General features: G+C 48.6%; 1 protein-coding gene across 5 annotated transcripts in view; it reads left to right on the top strand.

The window, feature by feature from the left end:
• Positions 1 to 21,599, top strand: part of ATP9B (ATPase phospholipid transporting 9B (putative)) — a 248,846-nt gene that overhangs the window by 190,115 nt on the left and 37,132 nt on the right. For all 5 annotated transcript variants that reach the window (XM_032422694.1, XM_032422696.1, XM_032422693.1 and 2 more), the window contains 2 exons: positions 6,953 to 7,065; positions 10,030 to 10,278. In XM_032422694.1, the coding sequence (XP_032278585.1) occupies positions 6,953 to 7,065; positions 10,030 to 10,278 (362 nt within the window). The remainder of the gene's footprint in view (positions 1 to 6,952; positions 7,066 to 10,029; positions 10,279 to 21,599) is intronic.

The raw sequence follows: 21,599 nt of genomic DNA, 5'->3' as shown, positions 1-21,599 counted from the left end.
CCACAGCACGTGTGGCCCCGTGATGATGTGACGGACGGAGGAGTCAGCACGGCGGTGGCCGTCACATGGCCACATGTAAGTGTGTCCAGTCAGCCCAGTAAGCGTGTGGTGCAGTGGCAACTTGTGCAGTGTTCCCTGTCCGTTTGTGCTCAGCAAAGGCCCCACCCTCTGTCTCCGAAGACCAGGTGGGGACCCTAGACTTCCAACCTCTCGTGGCCGTCCACAGATGACCCAGCTCCCTGGCCAGCGCAGAGTCCGAGAAGGCCAAGGGCCAGACTTTGATGTCTGCTGGGCAGGCAGCCTGCACGGCCGCTGTCATGAACAGAATCAGCGCGGGTGAAGAACTGATGGGTCGTGCCAGGTTAGGGGTGGGCGAGGGTGTGGATGTGGCCACGGACGCAGGCGAGGACCATGTCGGTGCAGATGGGACGCCTCTGCATCTTGATGGCCGTGCTGGCCACGCAGATCCACACGTGACGGTGACGTGGAGCCGACACGCCGCGCAGTGCCGGGCGCTGGTCTGATAGCGCGCCACTCAGCGTCGGGACGGCCAGTGGGGGTGCCGGGCGGAGGTGCGGGCAGCCCCCGGTGCCGCTGTCTGGGAATCCGAGTTGCTGCAGGAGAAGTCAGAGAGGAGCCAGCAGCCTTTACTCGGAGGCTGGCGGACACGAGAAAGGCCTGTGGTAGGCGTGCTGCCCAGGAGGAGGAATAACACATTTCCTTGTGAGGTAGCAGTTTTTTCTCTAAACTAGAGTGTTTCTTATGAAAAGCATATTTTTCTTACTTTTTCCTATCATTTCATTGATGTTCCTGGTAGCTGCTATTTTTTAAACTGGAGAGCTCTGATTCTGTAATCGTCTAGCATTTCAGGGGCCTGGCAGGTCCCAGTGAAGCGCAGGGTGCCAGAGGCCCAGCCCCGGCTGCGGTCCGTGCTCCTGCCGGGATCAAGGGAGAGGATGTTTGGGGAGTAGCTCCACGGGCTGTCGTACACGTGCCGCTTTGTAGAGCTCAGCGTCAGTCCCTGGAGCGCTCTCGCTGGAAGGTCTGCAGTCCTGCCATCACCCACCCCGCGCGACAGAGACCGTGCGTCCCGGGAAGACCGGCCTGCTGGAGCTCAGAAGGCCGCCCTTGCCTCAGGCCACGGAGACGTGTGGCAGAAGCGGCTGCTTGCGAGGGTGTGTGTGCAGCGGTGTGTGTCCCAGACACCTGCGGCTTCCTCAGGCAGGTGTCTGGCCGTTCTGTTCATCCCCACCGTCGGAGCTGTGTGACTTCCCAGGAGGGGGGCCACAGTACAGTGAATACCGTGGTGGTCACGTTTATTTTAATGCGAATGGATTAAATGTTGTGATTGTTCTTGACAGTTTAAAAACCTGTTGAAATGCATCAAATACGGCCCCAAAGATCTTTCTAGAAAAGATTAATCTTTATCTAGAAATGCCTGATCCTTTCTCCTAAAGTATAATTTGACCTGCTCTTTTTCCTAATCTGCATTATAACCTTAAACCGAATCTGGTCTTCGAATGAAGCTTTCATCTTCCTCAGCGAAATGTGAGCACAGCACATAAATCTGGTGATGGGTCACTGACCAAGCATCGGACTGAGGCAGGTGGGCACGTGGAAGACATACAGAACTCGTAATCAGAGGATCTGAGTTCTTGTCTCTCTAAGTCACTGACAGCCTGACCACGAGCAGTTCATTTCACTTCTCTGAACGTGCTTACTTACATAGAAAGCGGGGACAGGTGCTCGCGCTGCCCTCCACAGCAGGTGGAGGTGAGGGTCCTTCTAGCACCTTTGAGGCGCGCCAAGTGTCTATGGTTTCTGGCTGAGCCCCGTGCTCTGAATGAGCAGTAAGGTGGGCCCCGTGGCACAGTCTGGAGAACTCGGGACGGGGGCACCTTCGCCAGAGGACAGCGTCCCGCTCTGCCAGGCCTCCCGCCAGCCAGCCAGCCAGCCAGCCGCGGAGCCCCGGTCCCTTAGATCTGCGGCTTCCTGAGCGGACTCAGCCTCACTCTGCCTACTTTCTTCTCCCCCATTCCCGGGAGGGTCGGCCACCTGAGCTTCCGGATCGGTGTCCTCCTCTCTGTGTCCAGCTGCCACATCACCCCTCCCTCCCCTAGACCTTCCTGGACTGTGGCCCCCACTGTCATCACTGCGCGCTGACCAGTCACTGTCACCCCCGCGGGAGTCCCCGGGACGAAGTCAGGCCCCTGAAGCACAGCACACGGCGCCCACAGCACACGGGACACGTGTCCGTGCTGCAGCCCTCCCCACTGTCCTCCCCCAGCAGCCGCAGACTCTGCACGTGGTTCCCAGTGCGCTCAGTGCCACTCGGGAGCAGACTCGTTTCGTGCTCTTGTTCTTCCTCTGCGTCACGAGGTTCCTGAGGAAAGGGACTCTTGTTCCTCTTTGTGTCTCAGGCGCTTGGTACACGATCTTATTTACTCTTGGCCGCATCTGTGCAAGCTCCATGGTCATGTCCTTATTTGCAGACACACTGAGGCGTGAGGTTCCTCAGTGCACGGTGACCAGTAGGGCTCGCACCCAGGCCCATCGGCCTCGAAAGACCCAACACATAGTGATGCCTTTAAAGGAGTTTTTTGCCCAATGCATGAGTGAATTCCAAGTTTATTAGAAAGCGGTGGGAATGTGAGAGTTGACTGTGTTTGAAGCCACGCGGGCGCAGAAGTTGTGCAAGCTGACGTGTGAGGGGCACGTTCGGCAAGGATGGTGAAGAGATCTTTCCATCCTAAGGAGCTGACATTTCATGTAGATGGTGGACGTTGCTGGTGCTGTTTGAGGGAGGGAGGAGAATGAAGGTGGCACCAGTCAGAAGGTCAGAAGCCATTCCCGAGGCTCGCAAGTCGGGATGAGCGGTGAGGGCCCCAGAGTACACGTAGCAGCGGGAGAGGCCCCGCGCCGCACCCCTGCGGCTGGCGTGAGGAGGTCTGAGGGTTGGCAGAAAGGACAGGGAGGATGACGGAGGGCGGCATGTGGGGCACTCCGCCTGCAGGCCTGTGGACCCCCCTGCCAGCCTCCGCCGGTGTTTCACAGTGGGGGGGTGGGCGGCAGGGGGGCGGCAGTGCCCGCAGTCAAGCACTCAGGTGGCGCTCCTGCAGGGGCGGGTGCTGCTGGTCAGGGGGCGTGCAGGCCAGGTGGCGGAAGGGGAGGCCAAGGCTGTGCGTCCACAGGGTAGAACAACCATCCTAGAGGAAGAGTGGGTGGAGCTGGGCGCTATGAGATCTGGGAATGGTGACACCTTAGGCCCTAGAACGTCCGCAAAGCCAGAGAATCCTAACAGTGTGGCCCCAGCACAACACACACACAGACCAGGGGAACAGAATCAAGAGCCCAGAAAAAACCCCACCCGTAAATGGGCAACTAACGTAGGACAAAGGGGGCAAGAGTAGACAGTCTCCTCAGTACGTAGTGCTGGAAGAACTGGACAGCAGCGTGCAGAAGAACAAAACTGGACCTTTGTCCTGCACCACACCAGATGAACACAGAACTGAAGACCAGAAACCATAGAAGTTCTAGAGGAAAACACAGGCAGTGATCTCTTTGACATTGGCCTTATCAACATTTATTTGGATCTGTCTCTCCAGGGAAGGGCAGCAAAAGCTAAAATAAACAAACGGGATTACATCAAATGGGATTTCATCAAACTAAAAAGCCTCTCCAGAGCCAAGGAAACCCATCAACAAAATGAAAAAGGAACCTATTGAATGGGAGCAGATATTTTCAAATCATCCATCCTGTAAGGGGTTAATATCCAAAAACATATGAAGAACTTAGACAACTTAGTATCAAAAAATTAAAACGCCCCAGTTTAAAAATAGGCAGAGGATCTGAAAAGACATTTTTCCAAAGAATACCTGTAGACACATGAAAAGATGCTCAACATCACTAATCGTGGGAGAAATACGAATCAAAACTACGATGGTACATCTCCCTCACACAGGTCACGGTGGCTAAAATCAACAGGTGTTGGCGAGGATACAGAGAAAGGGGAACCGCCATGTACGGCTGGTGGGAACGCAAGCTGGTGCAGCCACTCTGGAAAACAGCATGGGGGTTCCTCAAGACATTAAAAGGAATCACCATGTGATCCAGCAATTGCACTTCTGGGTGTTTATCCAAAGAAAATGAACACTGATTCACAAAGACACACACCACCCCTGTGTTTGCAGCAGCATTATTTACAATAGCCAAGATCTGGAAACATCGCAAGCATCCATCCATAGATGAATGGATACAGGAGAGGTGGTAGACACGTACGTTACTCAGCCATAAAAATGAAATCTTGCCGTTTTTGACAAAAAGGATGGACCTAGAGGGTATGGAGCTCAGTGAAATGAGTCCGAGAAAGTCAAAGTTGTGGAATCTAAATAACCAAACACAAGAGAAACAGACTCATAGACATGGGGAACAAATGGGTGGTTGCCAGAGGGGAGGGCTGGGGAGGGGGGTGGAGAGCCGCAAACCTGCGGTTATAAAATGAGTCACGGGGATGAAAAGTTCAGCCTGGGGAGTGTGGTTGGTGATACTGTAGTAACGCTGTGCGGTGACAGACGGCGACTGCCCTTACCATGGGGAGCATTTTGTATAAAAATAGCGAACCATTGCCGTGTACACCTGAAACAGGTGGTGTGTGTCAGTTAGCCTTCAGTTTTCACAAAAAAGAAATACGGAAGTGATCCATCCAATTACAGCGACAGCACTGTGAAGCGGTGGGTCTTCGCACTGAGTGAACTGGGCGCACCCCCAGTGCCGTCCCCGCGGATCCCGCCGGTGTGAGCTAGTGAGCGGAGCAGAGGACCCCTTACTTAGGGTCTTTGGTCACTTGCGTTCACTGGTTTACAAACCTAAAGAAATAATAGTTTATTCTTGGTAGGAACTGTGCAGGTGTAGTATTCTTATTTTTGCCATACGTATAAAATTGTTAGTAATAAAAAGGTTGAAAGAAGTATTATTTATTGTAGTCGTATTTATAAACTGCCTCATTACCACAGCTCACCGTAGATTAGAAGCCTCACATTCAGTGTATGTCAGAGGAAAAAGTGTCTACAGGAAATTCTTTAATTATGTCAATCTGATAAGTAAAACATTTTTTATTAAAATAATATATTAAATAATTTTTCAGGGAACTGCTCATTTGGGCATACGTAACAGAGGTGAGCTTGGTGTTTATTCTAATAGGAATTAATGTACAATTTCATTATCTTTTGATGATAACTATCGTTTTCATCTCAAATCTTTGATGTAAATAATTTCTAGAACTTCCTTATTTCATTTGGAGGCTGAATTGTTTTTAATTACATTCTTTAATATAAACTACTATTTTAATTAATTCTGCTTTACTTAATGAGGATGACATAACCAGAAAACCCTTTTAAACTGTACTTCTCACATAATTTTGATTTCAGGAAACTTAGGTGCCGTTTAATTGAGGTACTAAAAGGGCTAAATAGAATTTTGCAAAAAGCAAAATTTCTAAAACTAATCAGCATCCCTGAGAAGAGCTGCTCTTTGAAGTTTATGAGACCCTAATGTATGTATTATATCCATTCTTGTAAGAAGGTTAATCAAAACAGTCTCTGAAACAGTGTTAATGAAATACGGGTTTTCCTTTATGTTAAAGTAGCCTTCCTGTCCTAGTGGGAGTTCTGAGCTATTTTGTTTTGAACACCAGTGTGTATGGAGTCATGGATAGATGTGAAAACATTTTGTATTATATCTTCCACGTCATGTGTGCCAAAGAAAACAGAAGTTAGTTAATATTTTATGGGTGTCTTGCAGCCGTGTGGAAAGCCCAGCTTCTAACTGACTGGGGCTAGGATTGTTCATATCCACGTTGATAATTACATCAGTCAGTGGGTAGTCCTTCTGTGAGCTGTGAGGTACGTGCAGAAAAGCCCGGGGGAGACTACATGGCCGCACTTTTCATTACCGCACCTGACGTACATGCTCACAGGTGTTCACGCTTCCTCAGGTTGCTTTACTTCTAGAAAACCCAGTAAGCAAAAATCATATGTGCGTATTGTATGTGCATTTTTATATTAAGTGATACACATACACAATGTTTAGGGTTTTCAGAGTCATGAAGATGTGTAACATTCTGAATTTATGTGTCACTTTTAATGAAAATTCACCGTTTTTGAAATAATGTTAACCTCTCACTGCCTTTCATGATGTTACTTCACTGTATTTGGCAGACCCAAGACATCTCATAAAATTGACCTGTGCGTGCTCCTCTCTTAACTGCCTTCCTTACACACCAGGAGTGAAGCACTTCCTCGTGCTCAAGCACACGTGAGTGCCTGGCCTACATGGACTGGCCGTCCCCAGGAGTGAGCCCTGGCCATCTGGAGGGACGTGAGCACCTCCAGGCAGCTCACCGGGCAGAAGCCCAGCTAAAGAGAACGTGCCTCCCTGCTCACTGACCTTTCTTTTGCTCCACACGATGCAAGCGGTGCTAAGGGTTAAATGCATCTGTTTCTGTTCAATGACAAATACTTAATTTTTCAAAATTGGGTTTTTTTTAAAACTGGTAGGCACGCTAATTTGGGACTAGTTGATGTCTTTCTCAGGCAGTGTTCTAGAGTATAATTACAAAGATAGTGACTCTGTTTTCCAGTTTCATGCCTGTCTCTTTCAGAACAGGCAGAAGTTCTATTTGTACCAAACAATGCATCTGAACTGAAAGGCAGAGGCCACACTTTCTTCAGGTAGTTAGAGCCCTTCACGTTATTGCACGCTCTTCCGGAGGGATCTGGGAGGGACACTTGTCCTCAGTGGGGAAGGACATTCCTAGCTGCCGGAATTACAGAGCAGAGTATTCTCACTGCCAAGGGGCGCCCAGGGATGAGGGCTCGGCCCATGGATGTCCGTGTACGGGATGGGGAGTCCTGGTCCTGTTGAGCTTTCCTCTGTGACCTGGTCTTTGTTGCAGGAACCCTCACCCAGAACGAGATGGTGTTTAAGCGGCTGCACCTGGGGACCGTGTCTTATGGAGCAGACACAATGGACGAGATCCAGAGCCACCTCAGGAATCCATACTCACAGGTAAGCTCATTGGCATCCGCACGGGAGCTGCTTGCAAAAGTGCCTGGCTCCGTCGAGCCAGCCTGAACCCGCTGTATCCGCTAATCTGGAAATCAGCAAACATCTTTGAATGTCCTAAAACACTCAGTTCTAATTTATAAATCAAGAAGCAGTTTTTGAACCAATTTTAAATAAGCATTTCTATATTGTAAAATAATAGAAAGGATATAATGACCTTAAACCAGTTACTCATATGAAATAATTTTCTTAGTGAAATACTCCAAAAAATTACTCAGGATAGGTAGTATTTTTAAGACTATGAAGTAGAATACTATATCATCACAGGTGTTTCTCACCAGTTCCTCTGGGTTTCTTCATAATTAATAAGATTTTCTCATATTTTTTTGTTTCTTCAATAAGCAGAAGTAGACACACGGTATCACGAGCCCTAGTGTCCCTGTCATTCTGCCTCAGCAGCTATCCATGCACAGCAGACCCGGTTCCCTCCATAGCCCTTCTCCTCCTTCACCATATCACTGTGAAGTGAAACTCAAATGTCACGTTATTTCATCTGCAAATACGTCTTATTTCATCTGCACATACGTCGTCTGTGTCTGGATTAGATAAGGACTCCTTGGGTGGGGGCGGGGGGCGTATATCCTAAATCTTGGCCTTTCCCTGGAGCCTCAGGAGCTCTCTGAGGTTGCAGGAACAGGAAATACACAGCCTAGTAGCCACAGCGTTTGCCAGAGACTTTGTAGGCCGTGCGCTCTGCGAGTGCGTCCATGGCCTGGGAAGGTCCTGACTCACCAGGTCCTGACGTTGGGCCCACAGGGCCACGTGTTCCCACAGATGACGGGGTGTGGGGCGGGCAGACACAGGCCACTCTGCAGAGTTCATTTTAGGCCGCGCGGGTCCCCTAGCCTGTTTCCAGGTAGCGTTCGTGTCGCGCTCATTTGAATTCACTGATTCTGGGTAACCAAACCTCGCAAGCCCAGGGCGTCTAAGAGGCCGCACACACAAGGCTGTGGTTTGAACCCAGGGCCAGCCATCACTTCCCTGGGCTGCTTTTCTGCCTCCCTGCTGGCCTGTTGTGGAGTTCGGTCACCCCCATCGTAACAGGCCAGCATATATCAGGTGCAAACGTGCACGTCGCCCGCCCCCCAGGGAAGAGGGGGCTCGCATGTACACAGACCACTGCCGCCTCGAGGCTCCCACGGGCCATGTGGCAGCGGTGCTCCCAGGGGCTGTAGGCCCTGTGTGTTGACGGTCATACTTCTGACTTGACTTTCACAGACGGGGCTGAGCCACACGCCCTGAGCAGTTTCTGCTCTGACCAAATTCAGGTGTACTGTCTGCCTTACATTCAGTTTGTGAAAACCTTCTCTTTCCTCTGTAATGTTTACCAGAATGGCGTATACTTTACTTTTTAAGACGCTGTCAGATGAAAAGTATCTAATGCATATGTGTTTATCGTATGTAATGATCACTTACACAAGCACACATACGTGCACACATACACTTAAAACCAAGCCCTTTCTTCAGTTGGATGTCATTCAGTTCAATACAGAGCATTTTGTAACCTAGAACATTTATTAACAGAAGGAAAATCTAAAAAAAAAAAATCTAACAGAATTAATTAAAAGACTTCCCTTCTCCTGGTAATCTAGGTCTAGGTCAAAACAGTACCGGGTAAAATCTGTTTTTAAAAAAATAAATTTACATTATCCATGAATATGATTTTAATAGCTCCAAATAAGCTGTTTTACTAGAAAAATTAAAAACAGAAAGGATGAGTCAGTGTATAAAAATAGCAAATATTTAATACTTATTTCCATGGAGGAGGTCTTTTAAAAATCTTTTTTTCTAAGCTATCTGTTGGTTGGCTGATTAGATAGTACTCTTCTGTAAAATTGATTTTATTCCTGAGATTCTGTCCTTTTATTAAGATGATAATAGTCTACCAGGTCCACTGCAATGTAACACGAATCTTTCATAATCTGATTATATTTCCCCTCCGGAAGCATTTGGTGATGGAGGGCATAATCTTTAATGGCATTTGTGTGAAATTAAATTATACAGCCATCGATAAACAGAGTCCTAAGGGGAGTCAGCCGTGTTGCGTGCCGCTCTCCCTTTGCCGTGCGAGCGGCACACGGGTGGGAGGCGAGCGCGGGCGAGAGGCGGCGCCGAGAGCCCTCCATTAGACAGCACTGTGACTTCACTGGCAGAGTAGTCACGGCTCGGTGGCTCTGCACGCCCCGTCCAAAAGCGAGAGCCTGGCTTTCTCAGGAGGGCCGTCACGAGTGGCCATGAAGGCAACCGAGGAGCCTCCGTGGTCCTGCTCCACCTCCCCCGGGAGCGGGGGCAGCGGCCTGCCGCCCACCCCACCGGCGGAGGCGAGTGCCCTCGAACACAGCCCGGTGCGGGGGGGCCAAACGCAGGGAGCGGGGAGTCACGTCCAGAGCGCAAGAGTCTGAAATAGGAGGTGGGGATCAGTTTTCGTCAGATGCAGGGGTTACTGTCATGCACAAAACTAGCTCTAATGCAGAGGCTGTGACAGGCTGGATTCCTGTATTGTATTACAGGAAGACTCGTAAGTCTTCTTTCCCTGCTTTTAGCGTTAGTCCACTTCAGGTCCAGCACTTTTTAACGAAACACGAAAGCAGTTAGGAGTATGTGGCTGTGGTTTGCTCTTTAACTCACCCCATCTTTACAAGGAGAACAAACATGACTTGTTACGGACTTAGCAAGCCAGTGCCGTGGATCAAGTGAATGTAGAAAAGGAAAACTCTCCGACTCTAAGTACTGCAACAGACAGTCTGGTCGCCGTGCCGACCAGGAGACGCCAGCGTGCCGGCACAGACCCGGCCCGTGAGAGCTGCTTGTCTCATCCCTCGCTGATGGCTCATAAAAATCCCACAGGCTGGTACCTCCGGTATCATCTACGTGTCTCTAACTTTGTGACGTTCCGTATTTTATCAGATGCAGTCTCAAGCTAGCGGGAACGCTACCAGTTCAACGCCACCAAGAAAGGCCCAATCCTCAGCTCCCAAAGTGAGAAAAAGTGTTAGCAGTCGAGTCCACGAAGCGGTGAAGGCCATTGCGCTGTGCCACAACGTGACCCCCGTGTACGAGCCTCGAGCCGGCGTGACCGCAGAGGCCGAGTACGCGGAGGCGGACCAGGACTTCAGTGACGGGAACCGCACCTACCAGGCCGCCAGCCCTGACGAGGTCAGTCGGGGCCTCTTAGAGGATCTCAGATACAAACCTGCACCAGAGGCATGAGAATTCGTTCTTCCAGGGGCGTGAATGCAAGGGGAGCTTTATTATCGCATCTAATGGTGCCTTAGCTCCAGGCCTGAAGGCCACACGGCTCTTTTGGATCCGTGCGTTTGGTCCTCGTGTGTCCACATACTCCAGAAAGTCTTAAGAGTCAGTTACTGGAAAACACATGAGAAAAACCAGAGTTTTACTGATTTTGTAAACTGATTTGTGACCAAGTCAGATCTTAACAAAGCTGCTGGAGCCTGGACTGTTCCTCCCTCATCATCCCATCTTCATACTTCCACATGAATTGTCAGGCTTACGTGTTAAATTTCCGGGTTTGTTTGTTTGTTTTGCCAGAATTTAGCTATAGCATATTTATTTCAAAAGAGAATTGGGATATAAATCATTTCAAAAATCTACAGAAGACAGAAACAGTAAAATCTTAAATGTGGCAAATTAGTCATTTCTGACCTTACATCATTTTTTTATTTTTATTTTTTTATTTTGTTTAAAGATTTTATTTGTTTTTGTCAGAGAGAGAGAGAGAGAGAGCGCACAAGCAGGGGGAGCAACAGAGAGGAGAAGTGGGCTCCCTGCTGAGCAGAGAGCTCGATCCCAGGACCCCGGGATCACGACCTGAGCCAAAGTCAGACACTTAACCGACTGAGCCACCCAGGCGCCCCCATTTTTTTATTTTTAGATTGATAAAAGCCATTGTTAAATTAATTTGCCCAATTCCTGTTCAGCCAGTATATTTTAAATAACATTTTCTTATGCTCTCCCTTGTACTCAAGGTTCTTGAGATGATTCTGTAATCAAACCAATGACCATGGAAGCAATATAAGTAAACAAGCTTCTTTAAATACTCCATGAAATTGGATCATGTAATAACCCCCAAAAAGTACCGTCAATCACAGTTTAAAAAAGAAAAATCAGATCTCATGTTTTAGAGCGAGGAGCCCGGTGATTCTCATAAACGAGTATTTCAGAAGAGCACGGTCCTTCTGCCCCGGTGACATCCCAGCAGGGAACTTGCGCGCCGCTTTCCCCTGAGATGTCCGCGTCGGCGAGGCTGGGGGGCTGGGGCCTCAGGCTGCTGCTGGGAACCACGGCGTGAAACCAGGAGCGCTGAGGTGCTGGGGCGTAACGTGCACTGCAGAGTCCGGAGCACTGACAAGAGCGTCCCTGTCGTGCTGAATAAAATTAATTAAGAGGTCAGAAGATACATCTGTGAGTTTCCCGTGTTAGGAAAGGCGTCCTATGAGTCATAGCTAGAGCCAGCTTGGGACCTGGGGCAGAGAGGACTGTGTAGACGTGTGTTGTGGGTGCCGGCTCTCAGGGGCTTGTGTCCTGCTTCCCTGCAGCTGGGAGCAGCCGGTCCTGCCCGGCCTGTTTATTCCTCGAAAGCTGCTTGCGACCATCCTGATGTGTTTCATTCCCAGAGGCGCCCTCAGTCTGTGTCTGCCGTCTCCTGGGAGCCACAGGGGCTCACCAGCACCCTTCATCCTGTCTGCACGGCACGGAGACTGACAGTTTTGTTTTCTTCAGTCTTTTTTGTGTATCTGCCTTTTTCTGTACCTGGGCTCGGTTCCAGAAGTGCTGATTGCTGGGCCTGGTGTGGGGCCGGTGCTTCTCCATTCTGGAAACGCACTGAGTGGCCCCCACAGCTGAGAACCACTGAGTCTTGTGAGTCTTCCCTGGGCGCTCCCTGTGGTGTGCGGGAAGCACCGCGGCCAGCAGGTGGGGTGCCCGTGTGCTGGTCCCTCCGCAGTGCCCCCCGCAGGCCACACCCTGGAGACAGAGACTTGGGACCCGGTTACCTTGTTCTGACTTCATACTGACAAGGAACCCGAAGTGCACCAGCAGACGCTCGGCGTTCTACTAAGCTTTATGCTCCGCTGTATTATTTGAAAACCAGATTTATTTTTGAAGAGGTAGTTACACAGGCACTGTCTTGTTGATTTGGTCAGGAAGTTAGCCCACGATAAGTAAACCAGCTACTTTAGAAATTAGGACATGTCATTACTCATGTAAAAGCTTAGCGGTGGTGAAAAACAGCCAAAAAGATGAAAGTTCAGTTGTTTTTCTTTAAACGCGGAAAGCTGAGACCAGTTTCACTAGCTCCAGGCCTCCCCGCAATGCTCGCTCACGTGGAGACACCTCCCCCCCGCCCCCTGCAGCTGCCTGCCACACCCCTGCAGCCCTGGGCCCCCTGTACTGCGCGGTTCTGTCGGGGCTGATTTAGCTGGAGCAGGCCTCCTCACGCACCCCCGGTGTCCCGGGCACACTGCGGGTCACACAGCTTGCGTGGGGCTCAGAGCGCCTCGCAGACATGAAGCATTCAGGTTGCTGTGCTCGAGTCATTCCCGTGCCCCCCACCTTCTCCCCACGCCTCTGCCTGCACCCCACCCAGGATGCTCTTGTTGGTTCACAAACAGCTGACAGTGGGCTCGTCAGGGCTGGGGTAGAGGGAACTTCCACTCTTTTAAACCCTGTTGTATTACTATTAGACATTTTTACAGTAACTTTATTATTCCTATAATTAGTTTTTAAATTAAACTGAAAAGAATGAAAGAGGCTGAAGACAAAGAAGGATCTCAAAGCCTGTTTGATCCTGAACCATCACCTTCATAACAGCTTGTGTGGGTCGACCCGGCACCTTTTGGGCATGGCGTGATGCCACAGGTGTTTGAGGGGAGGGGCGGTGCTCTCGGCCTCCTCAGACTCGTCTTCTTTGGTGCCCTGTGAGGGTCTCACCCGGACCGCCCCCCCGCAGGTGTGAGGGTCTCAGCCACCGCGTCCCCCCCCCCCGCCCCCCGGGTGTGCACCTCTCAGCCACCGCGCCGCCCCCCGCGGGTGTGCGGGTCTCAGCCACCGCGTCCCCCTCCCCCGCCCCGCGGGTGTGCACCTCTCAGCCACCGCGCCCCCCCCGCCCCCCGCGGGTGTGAGGGTCTCAGCTGGGCCCTTGAGGCCCAGGCTGCAGGGAGGTGCTGGGACGGCCCTGCCTTGGGCAGAAAGGAGGGAGCTGTCCGTGGTATTTATCTAGAAACCAGTTTCCTGGGAATATCAGGCCTTGATGTTCAAGCAGGGGCCAGAGCCCTGGAGTCCATAGCCAGGCCGAGTCTCGAGTCTCGCAGTAAAAGGTCTTTCCCCGTTCTGCTGCCTGATGACCTTGTGATGGTGAATCCCCATCGCTGTGGAGTCCCAGCGTCACCCAGCTCTTCTCAGGATCGCTGGCGCGGCCTGTGAACACTGGGACTGGCCGCGGTGTGGCAGGTGGTTGAGGAGCTGCGCAGGGTAGCCGGCTCATCACGCACGGGGAGGCGGGCACGGGGCGCGTGGGGAGGCCCAGTTCCGCCATCTCTCCGGCTCTCCTCCTCGGTGTGCTTGGTCTGGAGTCTGCTGGTCGGGGGACGGGACTTCATTAGCACCACTGGTACACTGTAGATTGTGTTGACCAATAAATACGGAGACATCTGTTGTGGCCAAACTGCGTGCGGCTTTGGGAATCGTGTATGTAGCACGTATTTTTATTTGGTCATAGGAAATCTAGGAGAAAGTGCTAAGAGGAAGAGCTAAGATTTAGATGATGTATAAATGGCCATCTTAGCATTCCACTGTATGCTTTGAAACAGATGTGGGCCCCTGGTCCCGGCCCTTTAAAGGAAACGGACCACGTTCCTTCTCATACAAAGAAAGGGTTGAACACATTTTTTTCTGTATTATATAACATTCTAGAAATTCTCAAAAATTGCATGTGATTATATATTGAAAAAGAACTATTTCCCCAGTCTTAAGCCTAGGAAACTGAGACCACAGATGTTTCTCAAGAAAAATTTTATTAGAAGTTGTAAAAATACTATATTACATATTTACCTTGTTACCCGCCAAAATTAAATATAAATTTTATTGAAAATACATGGAATTTTTCATCTTTATGTTTTTATATAACTCATAACACTTTTTAAATCTTAAATTAGGTATTCACGATAGAGAGGGATCTCATCAATTCCAAGATTACCAGAATCAGATAGAAACTGCTAATCTTATAATTGAATTTTTTCCTTGTTTAAAATTTCTTTCTACTTTGGAGATTGGACAATGATTAAAAGTAGCAGCCCATTTAAATAATCTTAAAAAAAATCCCTAACACATATTTTAAATCTGAAAATGAAGAAAATAGAGTTCATCATAATTTTTAAAGAGCTTTATTGATGCAATGTTTGCAAATCCCTAAGGCCCAAGGAAAATAATCTAAATGGTTCATTATTTAGCTTATTGAACTTTGCTGCAGTTAGGTTGACGGATGATGGCAATGCTTCCCAATCACCAAAGCACCGTTTTAAAAGCATTTTTTATTGAATAAAGTGCTTAGAATATTGCACCCTGGAGCTTTATTCAGGGAAATGGCTCAATTGATGTTTTCTGTTTGACCTCAGCTTTGACCTATCACAACATGTATGGTTAATAAGCAACATTATCATTTCAGAGACGTCACTGGTTTTGTCCATTGTGCATCAACACCCTGCTCTTACAATCCCTACATGTTTATGGCTCTTGTGTCCTCTTCGTCTTTAGAAAGAACGTAATTTAAGTAGAATGTTCTTGTTTGAGACCCTGGTATCACAGTTGTAATTCTTCACAACATAAGTGGCCTTCATTTTCATTTTCCTGAAAACAGAAAGGATCTCTTACCTCACCTAAAGATGTGCACAAATGAGTGTTTTATACAAATAATGAAATTCTGGGGGAGTTAATGTTAAATCCTTAAAGGCTCTGAGGTACAGTCATTAAATACTTGCTGGGACGTGTCATCGGGGAACATCGGTGATACTTTAAGGTGTAGCAAGCGGTGGTAATGTCCAAGTGTCAGTAACTCATCTTGTATTCACCGCGTGGAGCCCACTGATGCCCTGTCCCTGTTTCTTATGATAAGTGATCAATATTTCATTTTCTCTGAGAGAGTAGAAAGTTTCACTTGCCTGTCGCTTTATCTCCACAGCCTGAGCATAGCAAACTGCAGCTTAGTAAACATTAGATGTTCCCTGGAAATTCCTGGACAGAATTAAGACCCATCCTCCTTCGGTTGTGGTGTGTCCTGTGCGAGACCCCGAATGTCGTGAGCCCTCAGAGCGGATATGCGCTCCGTGGGCAGAGCTTTGGTGCTCGCAGTCCCCAGCTCCAGGGATCAGGGCACACGGTGACACAAACCCTGAAGACCTCTGGCCTCTTTGGGCCCAAAAAGACTGATTGGCCATGATTTTTAATGACTGCTTCCTTCTGAAAACTAGCTGTTTATTGGTAATATTCTCTGCACTGTGGCGAGAACGTCCTGTGTTTACATATTATTTTCAGGTACAAATACCAGCTCCTCACTTGGACATTTATTTGCAAGAATCAGCTAAAATTTATGCCAAACCACAAGTGGATTATTTAAATATGGAAGTAAATATCGTCCTTAATGGCCTTGCTTTGGGGTTTCCCAAAGCTAGCTCTCGTGGGTGGGGTGTGTCCCGTTGTATGCTCGCTGTATTGTGCGTGCTCAGTGGCGTGGGGCTAATGTGGTGTTGCGTTAGCGCGTGTGGGGGCGGGCCCCTGTCTGACAGACGCCTCCTCCCAGGAGCAGCGGACAGCGCGTGCACAGCCGACCATGACTGCTGATCGGCAGGTTTTCCAGGTGATCAGATTGCATTTCATGTTCATATTCTGCAAAGTTATAACAATGATGGTAATACCACACTCGAAAATGAAGACAAGTCTGTGATCAGGTTATGATCTATCAAATGCCTGGTGAGAAAGGCATCCCTGGCTTGTACCTGGCAGGTACGTGTATGTCATTGCTAATGTGATCAAAGGAAGTTCTCCCAAGCTTTTCAGTAATGGCACAGAAGCTTCTGAATAATGGAACTGTAGAGAAAGACTAATGTTAAGATCTTGCTTCATGTTTTCTCTCCTACGGAAGGGCCCTTGGAACACCTTCCTGTACTGGTCACTTAGCATGGAGAAGTGCGATGTGTACATAAGTTGCCTGTGACAAAGATTGTGTGTTACTAAGTGGCCTGTGGATGAGATTTAGCCCAGGCTCCCTCTTAAATATATTTTTTATGTTCACATTTTAATTAATTTTACCTCTGTGTTATTGTCAGTAGTTACATTATTAGAAATTTCTAAAAGCTCAGTAGTCATGGAAATAGTCATTTGAAATGTATTAAGCCTTTAAGTTTGGAGTTATCTTTACATTTCAGAGAATGATCTCTCAGGATGACATCCCGTTAGAACGTCAGGCAGCAGCTTCCGGAGGAACATGGCAGCGCACACGGAGGATTTGATAAACCACTTTCCCCACGTTTTATTCCGGTACTGACAAAACTGCCAGAACAGATCAAGTCAAGCAGTAGCACTGGAAACTGCCTTACTAAAGAACCCCTACCTGAGCACCAGGACAATTTCGTGTTCTGTGGGCCACGGATACAGGGCGAGGGGTGCTAGATGGCCCACACCGTCACAGAGAGCATCCCCCGGGGACAAGAAAAGACATGCACCCCCTCCCCGCCCCCCCCCGCCCTTCTGCCCGACTGAGAGGGCCTCACTGATGGGGAAGGCAGGTGGCTGTGTGTGTGTTCCCTGCTCCTGAGATAATTCTGAGCCAAAGACCTGGCCGTTTCTACCCAGCCCTCAGCGGCTTTGTATGTATGTCCTGTTAGTACATAGAACACAACCAAAGAGAAGCCTGGTCAGGAGAGGCCAGAGATCCAAAGCAACGTCCGTGCAAACACTGAACAACTCCCGCTCACGCTCCAGCTCCCAGGGCACGGCCAGCAGCATGGTGGTGGGGGGCGGCAGACGAAACTGCATTTCCCTTGGAGGACATACCCGGGAGCATCTTGCAGACCAGACCAGAGGCTGTGCTCCCCAACAGAATAAGTGAACTCGCATCAGCTAAAAAATTCAGAAGGATAAAACAAAACCAGAGGAAAGTAGGAGAAAGAAAAGGTAAGGAGAACAAAAAGTAATGATTGAGAAGGCAATAAATTCAGAAATTGTTGGCAAAGATCGTAACTAATATAAACTAATACAAACTAGTGAGTGCAAACTAAGTGCAAAATTAATCCAACACAAAACTTTTCTGGAACAAGGAGGATATTCCAAAGTTTTCTAAATCATTTCATGAAGCCAACTTAATTCTAAATTCTAAAATCTGATCAAGATAACATAAATATACACACAGTAAGAAAGAGGTTTACAGACGAATATTATGACCATAGAGACAGAAATCCTGTAGTCCCCACAAACCTGCAGTATGTTGAAAGACCATGACCCAGTAGCATTTTTCCTAGGAATACAAGAATGATACTAGGAAATACATTAGCATGGCTCTGTAGGAGTCAGAAATCACTTGATAATCTCATTTCCATTAGTGAGTGCCTTAAAAAAGGCATTTAAGTTAAAATTCAGTACCCATTCCTGGATCAAAACAAACAGACTAGGCCCCTCTCCACATCCAGTAATAGTCAATGCAAAATAGAGAGGTCCTTTCTTAGCATGATTCATGATGCCAGTCTTAAATCAATACTCACCATCACACCAGCTAAACTCTACAACCGTCCCAAGTGAAGAATAAAACAAGGATGTCTGCTAACTGCAGTACCATTTCATACTGTCCTGGATGTTCTATCCAGACAGTGTGTCAGAAAAAAGTCATTACCGTTATTACAAGGAAATAAAATTACCGCTTAGACATGACATGACTGCATCTAGGCAACCGAAGAATCATCATTCAGGAGACCCCAATAAAAATACACAAACTCATACTTTCTTATATATCAACAACCACCTGCTACATTGAAGACGATGTCCCATTCACAAAGCCACAACAATAAAAATATTTAATCATGAACTTAAGTAGAAATATGTCCTGTGGGGAAAAAAACAGCTAATTTTAAAGCTATGCTTCAAAGCACTGTTATTAATGCTTTACCTACATCAGTCTTTTAATAGATTCTGGAAGAGGTGTCCTCACTGATTGTTCAGGTAATTGTCAGCCCTGGCTCCCCTTCAGAAACATCTGAGGAGTTTTAAACCCTCCAATGTCTAGATTTCTTCCAAACCTACTGAAACTAAATCTGCAGAATGAAACATTCTGATTGATCTGTTTTAAAAACAGTTAATTTCAGTAAATGTGAAGGTTGCGGTGTATGTTGCTTAATCAGTTAAGTAGGTACACATGTTCATATTAGACTGTTCTGCGAATCTACGTTTTACCAGCACGGAAGAACCTCCTGTGAAGAGCACTGTGCCAGGAGTCCGTAGTCTTGAGTCCTAGAAACCCCTCACCCCTGTTAGGCCTCCATGACCCATCAGAGCAGAGCAGGGCTGTATTTTTATGCCTGTACCGGTGACGCCCCTCCCTCCCCCCAGCTCCTCACAGTTACTGGAAACCCAAGCAGTCTCAGGCCTTGTATCTAATTGAATGTGATTTGCAATCGCATACCTTCCCACATCCAGGCCCAGGTGGCTTCCGGTGAATTCAACCAAGCATTTAAGAGGAAATAATACCAATTCTATAGAAACTCTTCCAAAATACAGTAGGGGAAGGAACACTTGTCTGTGTTAAACTGACAGCAGTATCAGACAGAGGCATCACGAGAGAGCTACAGACCAAATCACTTAGGAGCATGGGTGCAGAAATCCCACAGAGGGGGGGCAGGTAAAGCCCAACAGGAGGTGAAAAAGATAACATCCTGATCAAGTGGAGCTTGCCCCAGGAATGCAAGGTTGGTTTGACAGTGTAAATCGATCAGTATAATTTCCCACAGACTGTAGGGGAAAATCCATATGATCGTTGCAGGAGCTTCACGGGGAAAAACACTTGGCAAAAATCCAGCGTCTGTTTCTGATAAAATCTCTCAGTAAACTAGGAGTAAAAGAGTTTGTGCAAGTTAATAAGGACATCTTTGAAAAATCCTGCTGTTCACACGATACTTCATAGGAAACAATGGGTAAGTTCCTTCTAATGTTTAGAGCAGGCAGAGGAGGCGTCCTCTCTTTCCACACAGAACTAGCCAGGGCACTAACACAAGAAAAGAGAAATGAAAGGCATACAAGCTGGAGAAGAAGAAATAAAACTGTCTTTTTTGGTAGAGGATAGGATTATCTCCATAGAAAATCCCAAAGGCTCTACTAAAAAAAAAAAAAAAATGGTAATGTTTAAGAAGTGAATTTACCAAGATAGCACATCATAACACCCTTATACAAAACTTACTTGTATTTTTATATACTAGCAGTGAGCAATTACAAATTGAGATTTTTTAACGTACCATTTATAATGCACCAAAAGCACATGAAATACTTAAGGATGGATCTAACTAAACATGCATAGGATTTGTGTGCTGTCAGCACTGAGACAGTGAAGGAGAGTCGAAGAGGGCCTGTGTGTGAGGGTGCGTCATGCTCACGGACTGGAAGACCTTCTGTTGCCGAGGTGCCAACTGATTTCCTGCCAAGGAGGTTCAGTGCAGAGGGGGTGATGCTTGAAGAAATGATGCCCAGAACAACGGGACTGTCATACGCAAAGCCTCAACTAGTATCTCTCCCCGTGTACAAAAATTAAGTCAAGGGGCACCTGGGTGGCGCAGTCAGTTGAGCGTCTGCCTTCAGCTCAGGTCATCATCCTGGGGTCCTAGGATCGAGCCCCAAGTCGAGCTCCCTGCTCAGAGGGGAGCCTGCTTCTCCCTCTCCTCCCCGCTTGTGCTCACTCTCTGTCGCTCTCTCTCAAAATCTTTAAAAGAATTAAATTGGTCACGGACATATGAAAAACCTAAAAGTATAAAATTTCTAGAAGAAAGTCTCTAGGCTTGAGTCAGACTGATTTCGTGGGACACAAACAGCACAGCTTGTAGAAGAAGTTGATGGATTGGACCTGATGGTAAACATCACACTGTTCAGAGACGCCATTAAGACGAGGACAAGCCACCGATCTGCAGAATATGTTTGTGAAATACATATCTGATCAATGAGTGGAAACCAAAATACGTGAAGACTTCTCAGAACCTGCTAACAAGAGAACCCCCCCCCCAATTCAAACGTTGGCAAGAGATCCGAACGGCACCACCAAGAAGAGGTATGGACTGTAAAACCATAGGAATAGTGAGGCTCCGTGCGTCTGTCAAGTGACTGGCATTTTGTGGGGCAAGAACTGGCTGAAAGGTAGACTGGCCACTTGAGGGGGAGAGAGACACTGCTTAGACCCCAGGCCAGTGATGCTGGGCACCCGGGGGCGTGCCGCTCACGAGCAGGTGCTCTGGACTGTCCCGTTTACGCTTCGGCGCGTGTCGTAGGCACCCGTCAGCCCTCCACTCCAGGTAAGAGGTTATGAGTTCTCTCTTACTGAAGGAAGGTTTGTGTTGGCCCCGAACGCACCGCAGTGAGCCCGGTAGAGCTCGGGGGCCTCAGGCACGGAGGTCCTCGAACCACTGCGGGTTCGGGTGTAGAAGGTGACACGTAAGCAGACCTGTCGACGTGTGCGTGTTGTAGTGAGTGCCGCAGCGGAGGGGACAGGCGGATGAAGGGGAGAGTGGGAGGGGGCCAGGACAGGAGCCCCTCAGGCCATCCGCGGAGCCTTCCGGAGGGGCGGGGGCGGGAGACACAGCCTGCGGAAGTGGATGGAGAGAGGGTGGCAGGCGGGCTCGCCAACACAGCCCTGAACGCACACCTGGGACGGGCAGCGGCTCGAGTGGGCCGGCGGGTTCGCTCGCAGCCTGGCGTCCAGCGCCGTAAGCCTGCCTCCCGTAGGCCCAAGCTGCACGGCGGCCTTCCAGCACGGCGGGGATCCACTGTCTGAGTTCATGCTGTCGTCACTCGAGCCGCTTCACACTTTGTAGCCGTGCCGTTCGTTACACACGAGCGCGGCTTTCATGCTTTCGCAAAGTATGTAATTTTAATTGCTTAAATGTCTTGAGGAGGAAAATAGAGTCAAACTGTCAATGCCCTTGACATTTTCTTTCCTTTAATTTCTACATTTAATAGCACTAGATGGAAGTTACTCTAGGAGGCTCTCTGAACAAATACTGCTGCCCTGTGTCAGAGTTTGTGCGGGTTCTGGCCCGGCCCGCTTCGCGCCCAGCGTGCTCTGAGTCGAGGTGGTGAAGCTCAGGAACAGGACACTGTCCGCCCTTCACTGCGAGCTCGTAGCCACGTGTCTGACTCCGGGGGCAGGTACTGAGCACGTCGGCGGGAAGCCCGCCGCAAGTACTGCATGTCCGCGTCCATCCCTTGGGGTTGTTTAC

Source organism: Phoca vitulina, unplaced genomic scaffold (assembly GCF_004348235.1).
Source record: "Phoca vitulina isolate PV1807 unplaced genomic scaffold, GSC_HSeal_1.0 scaffold27, whole genome shotgun sequence".
Lineage (NCBI taxonomy): Eukaryota > Metazoa > Chordata > Mammalia > Carnivora > Phocidae > Phoca > Phoca vitulina.
This window is presented reverse-complemented; position numbering and strand designations above follow the sequence as displayed.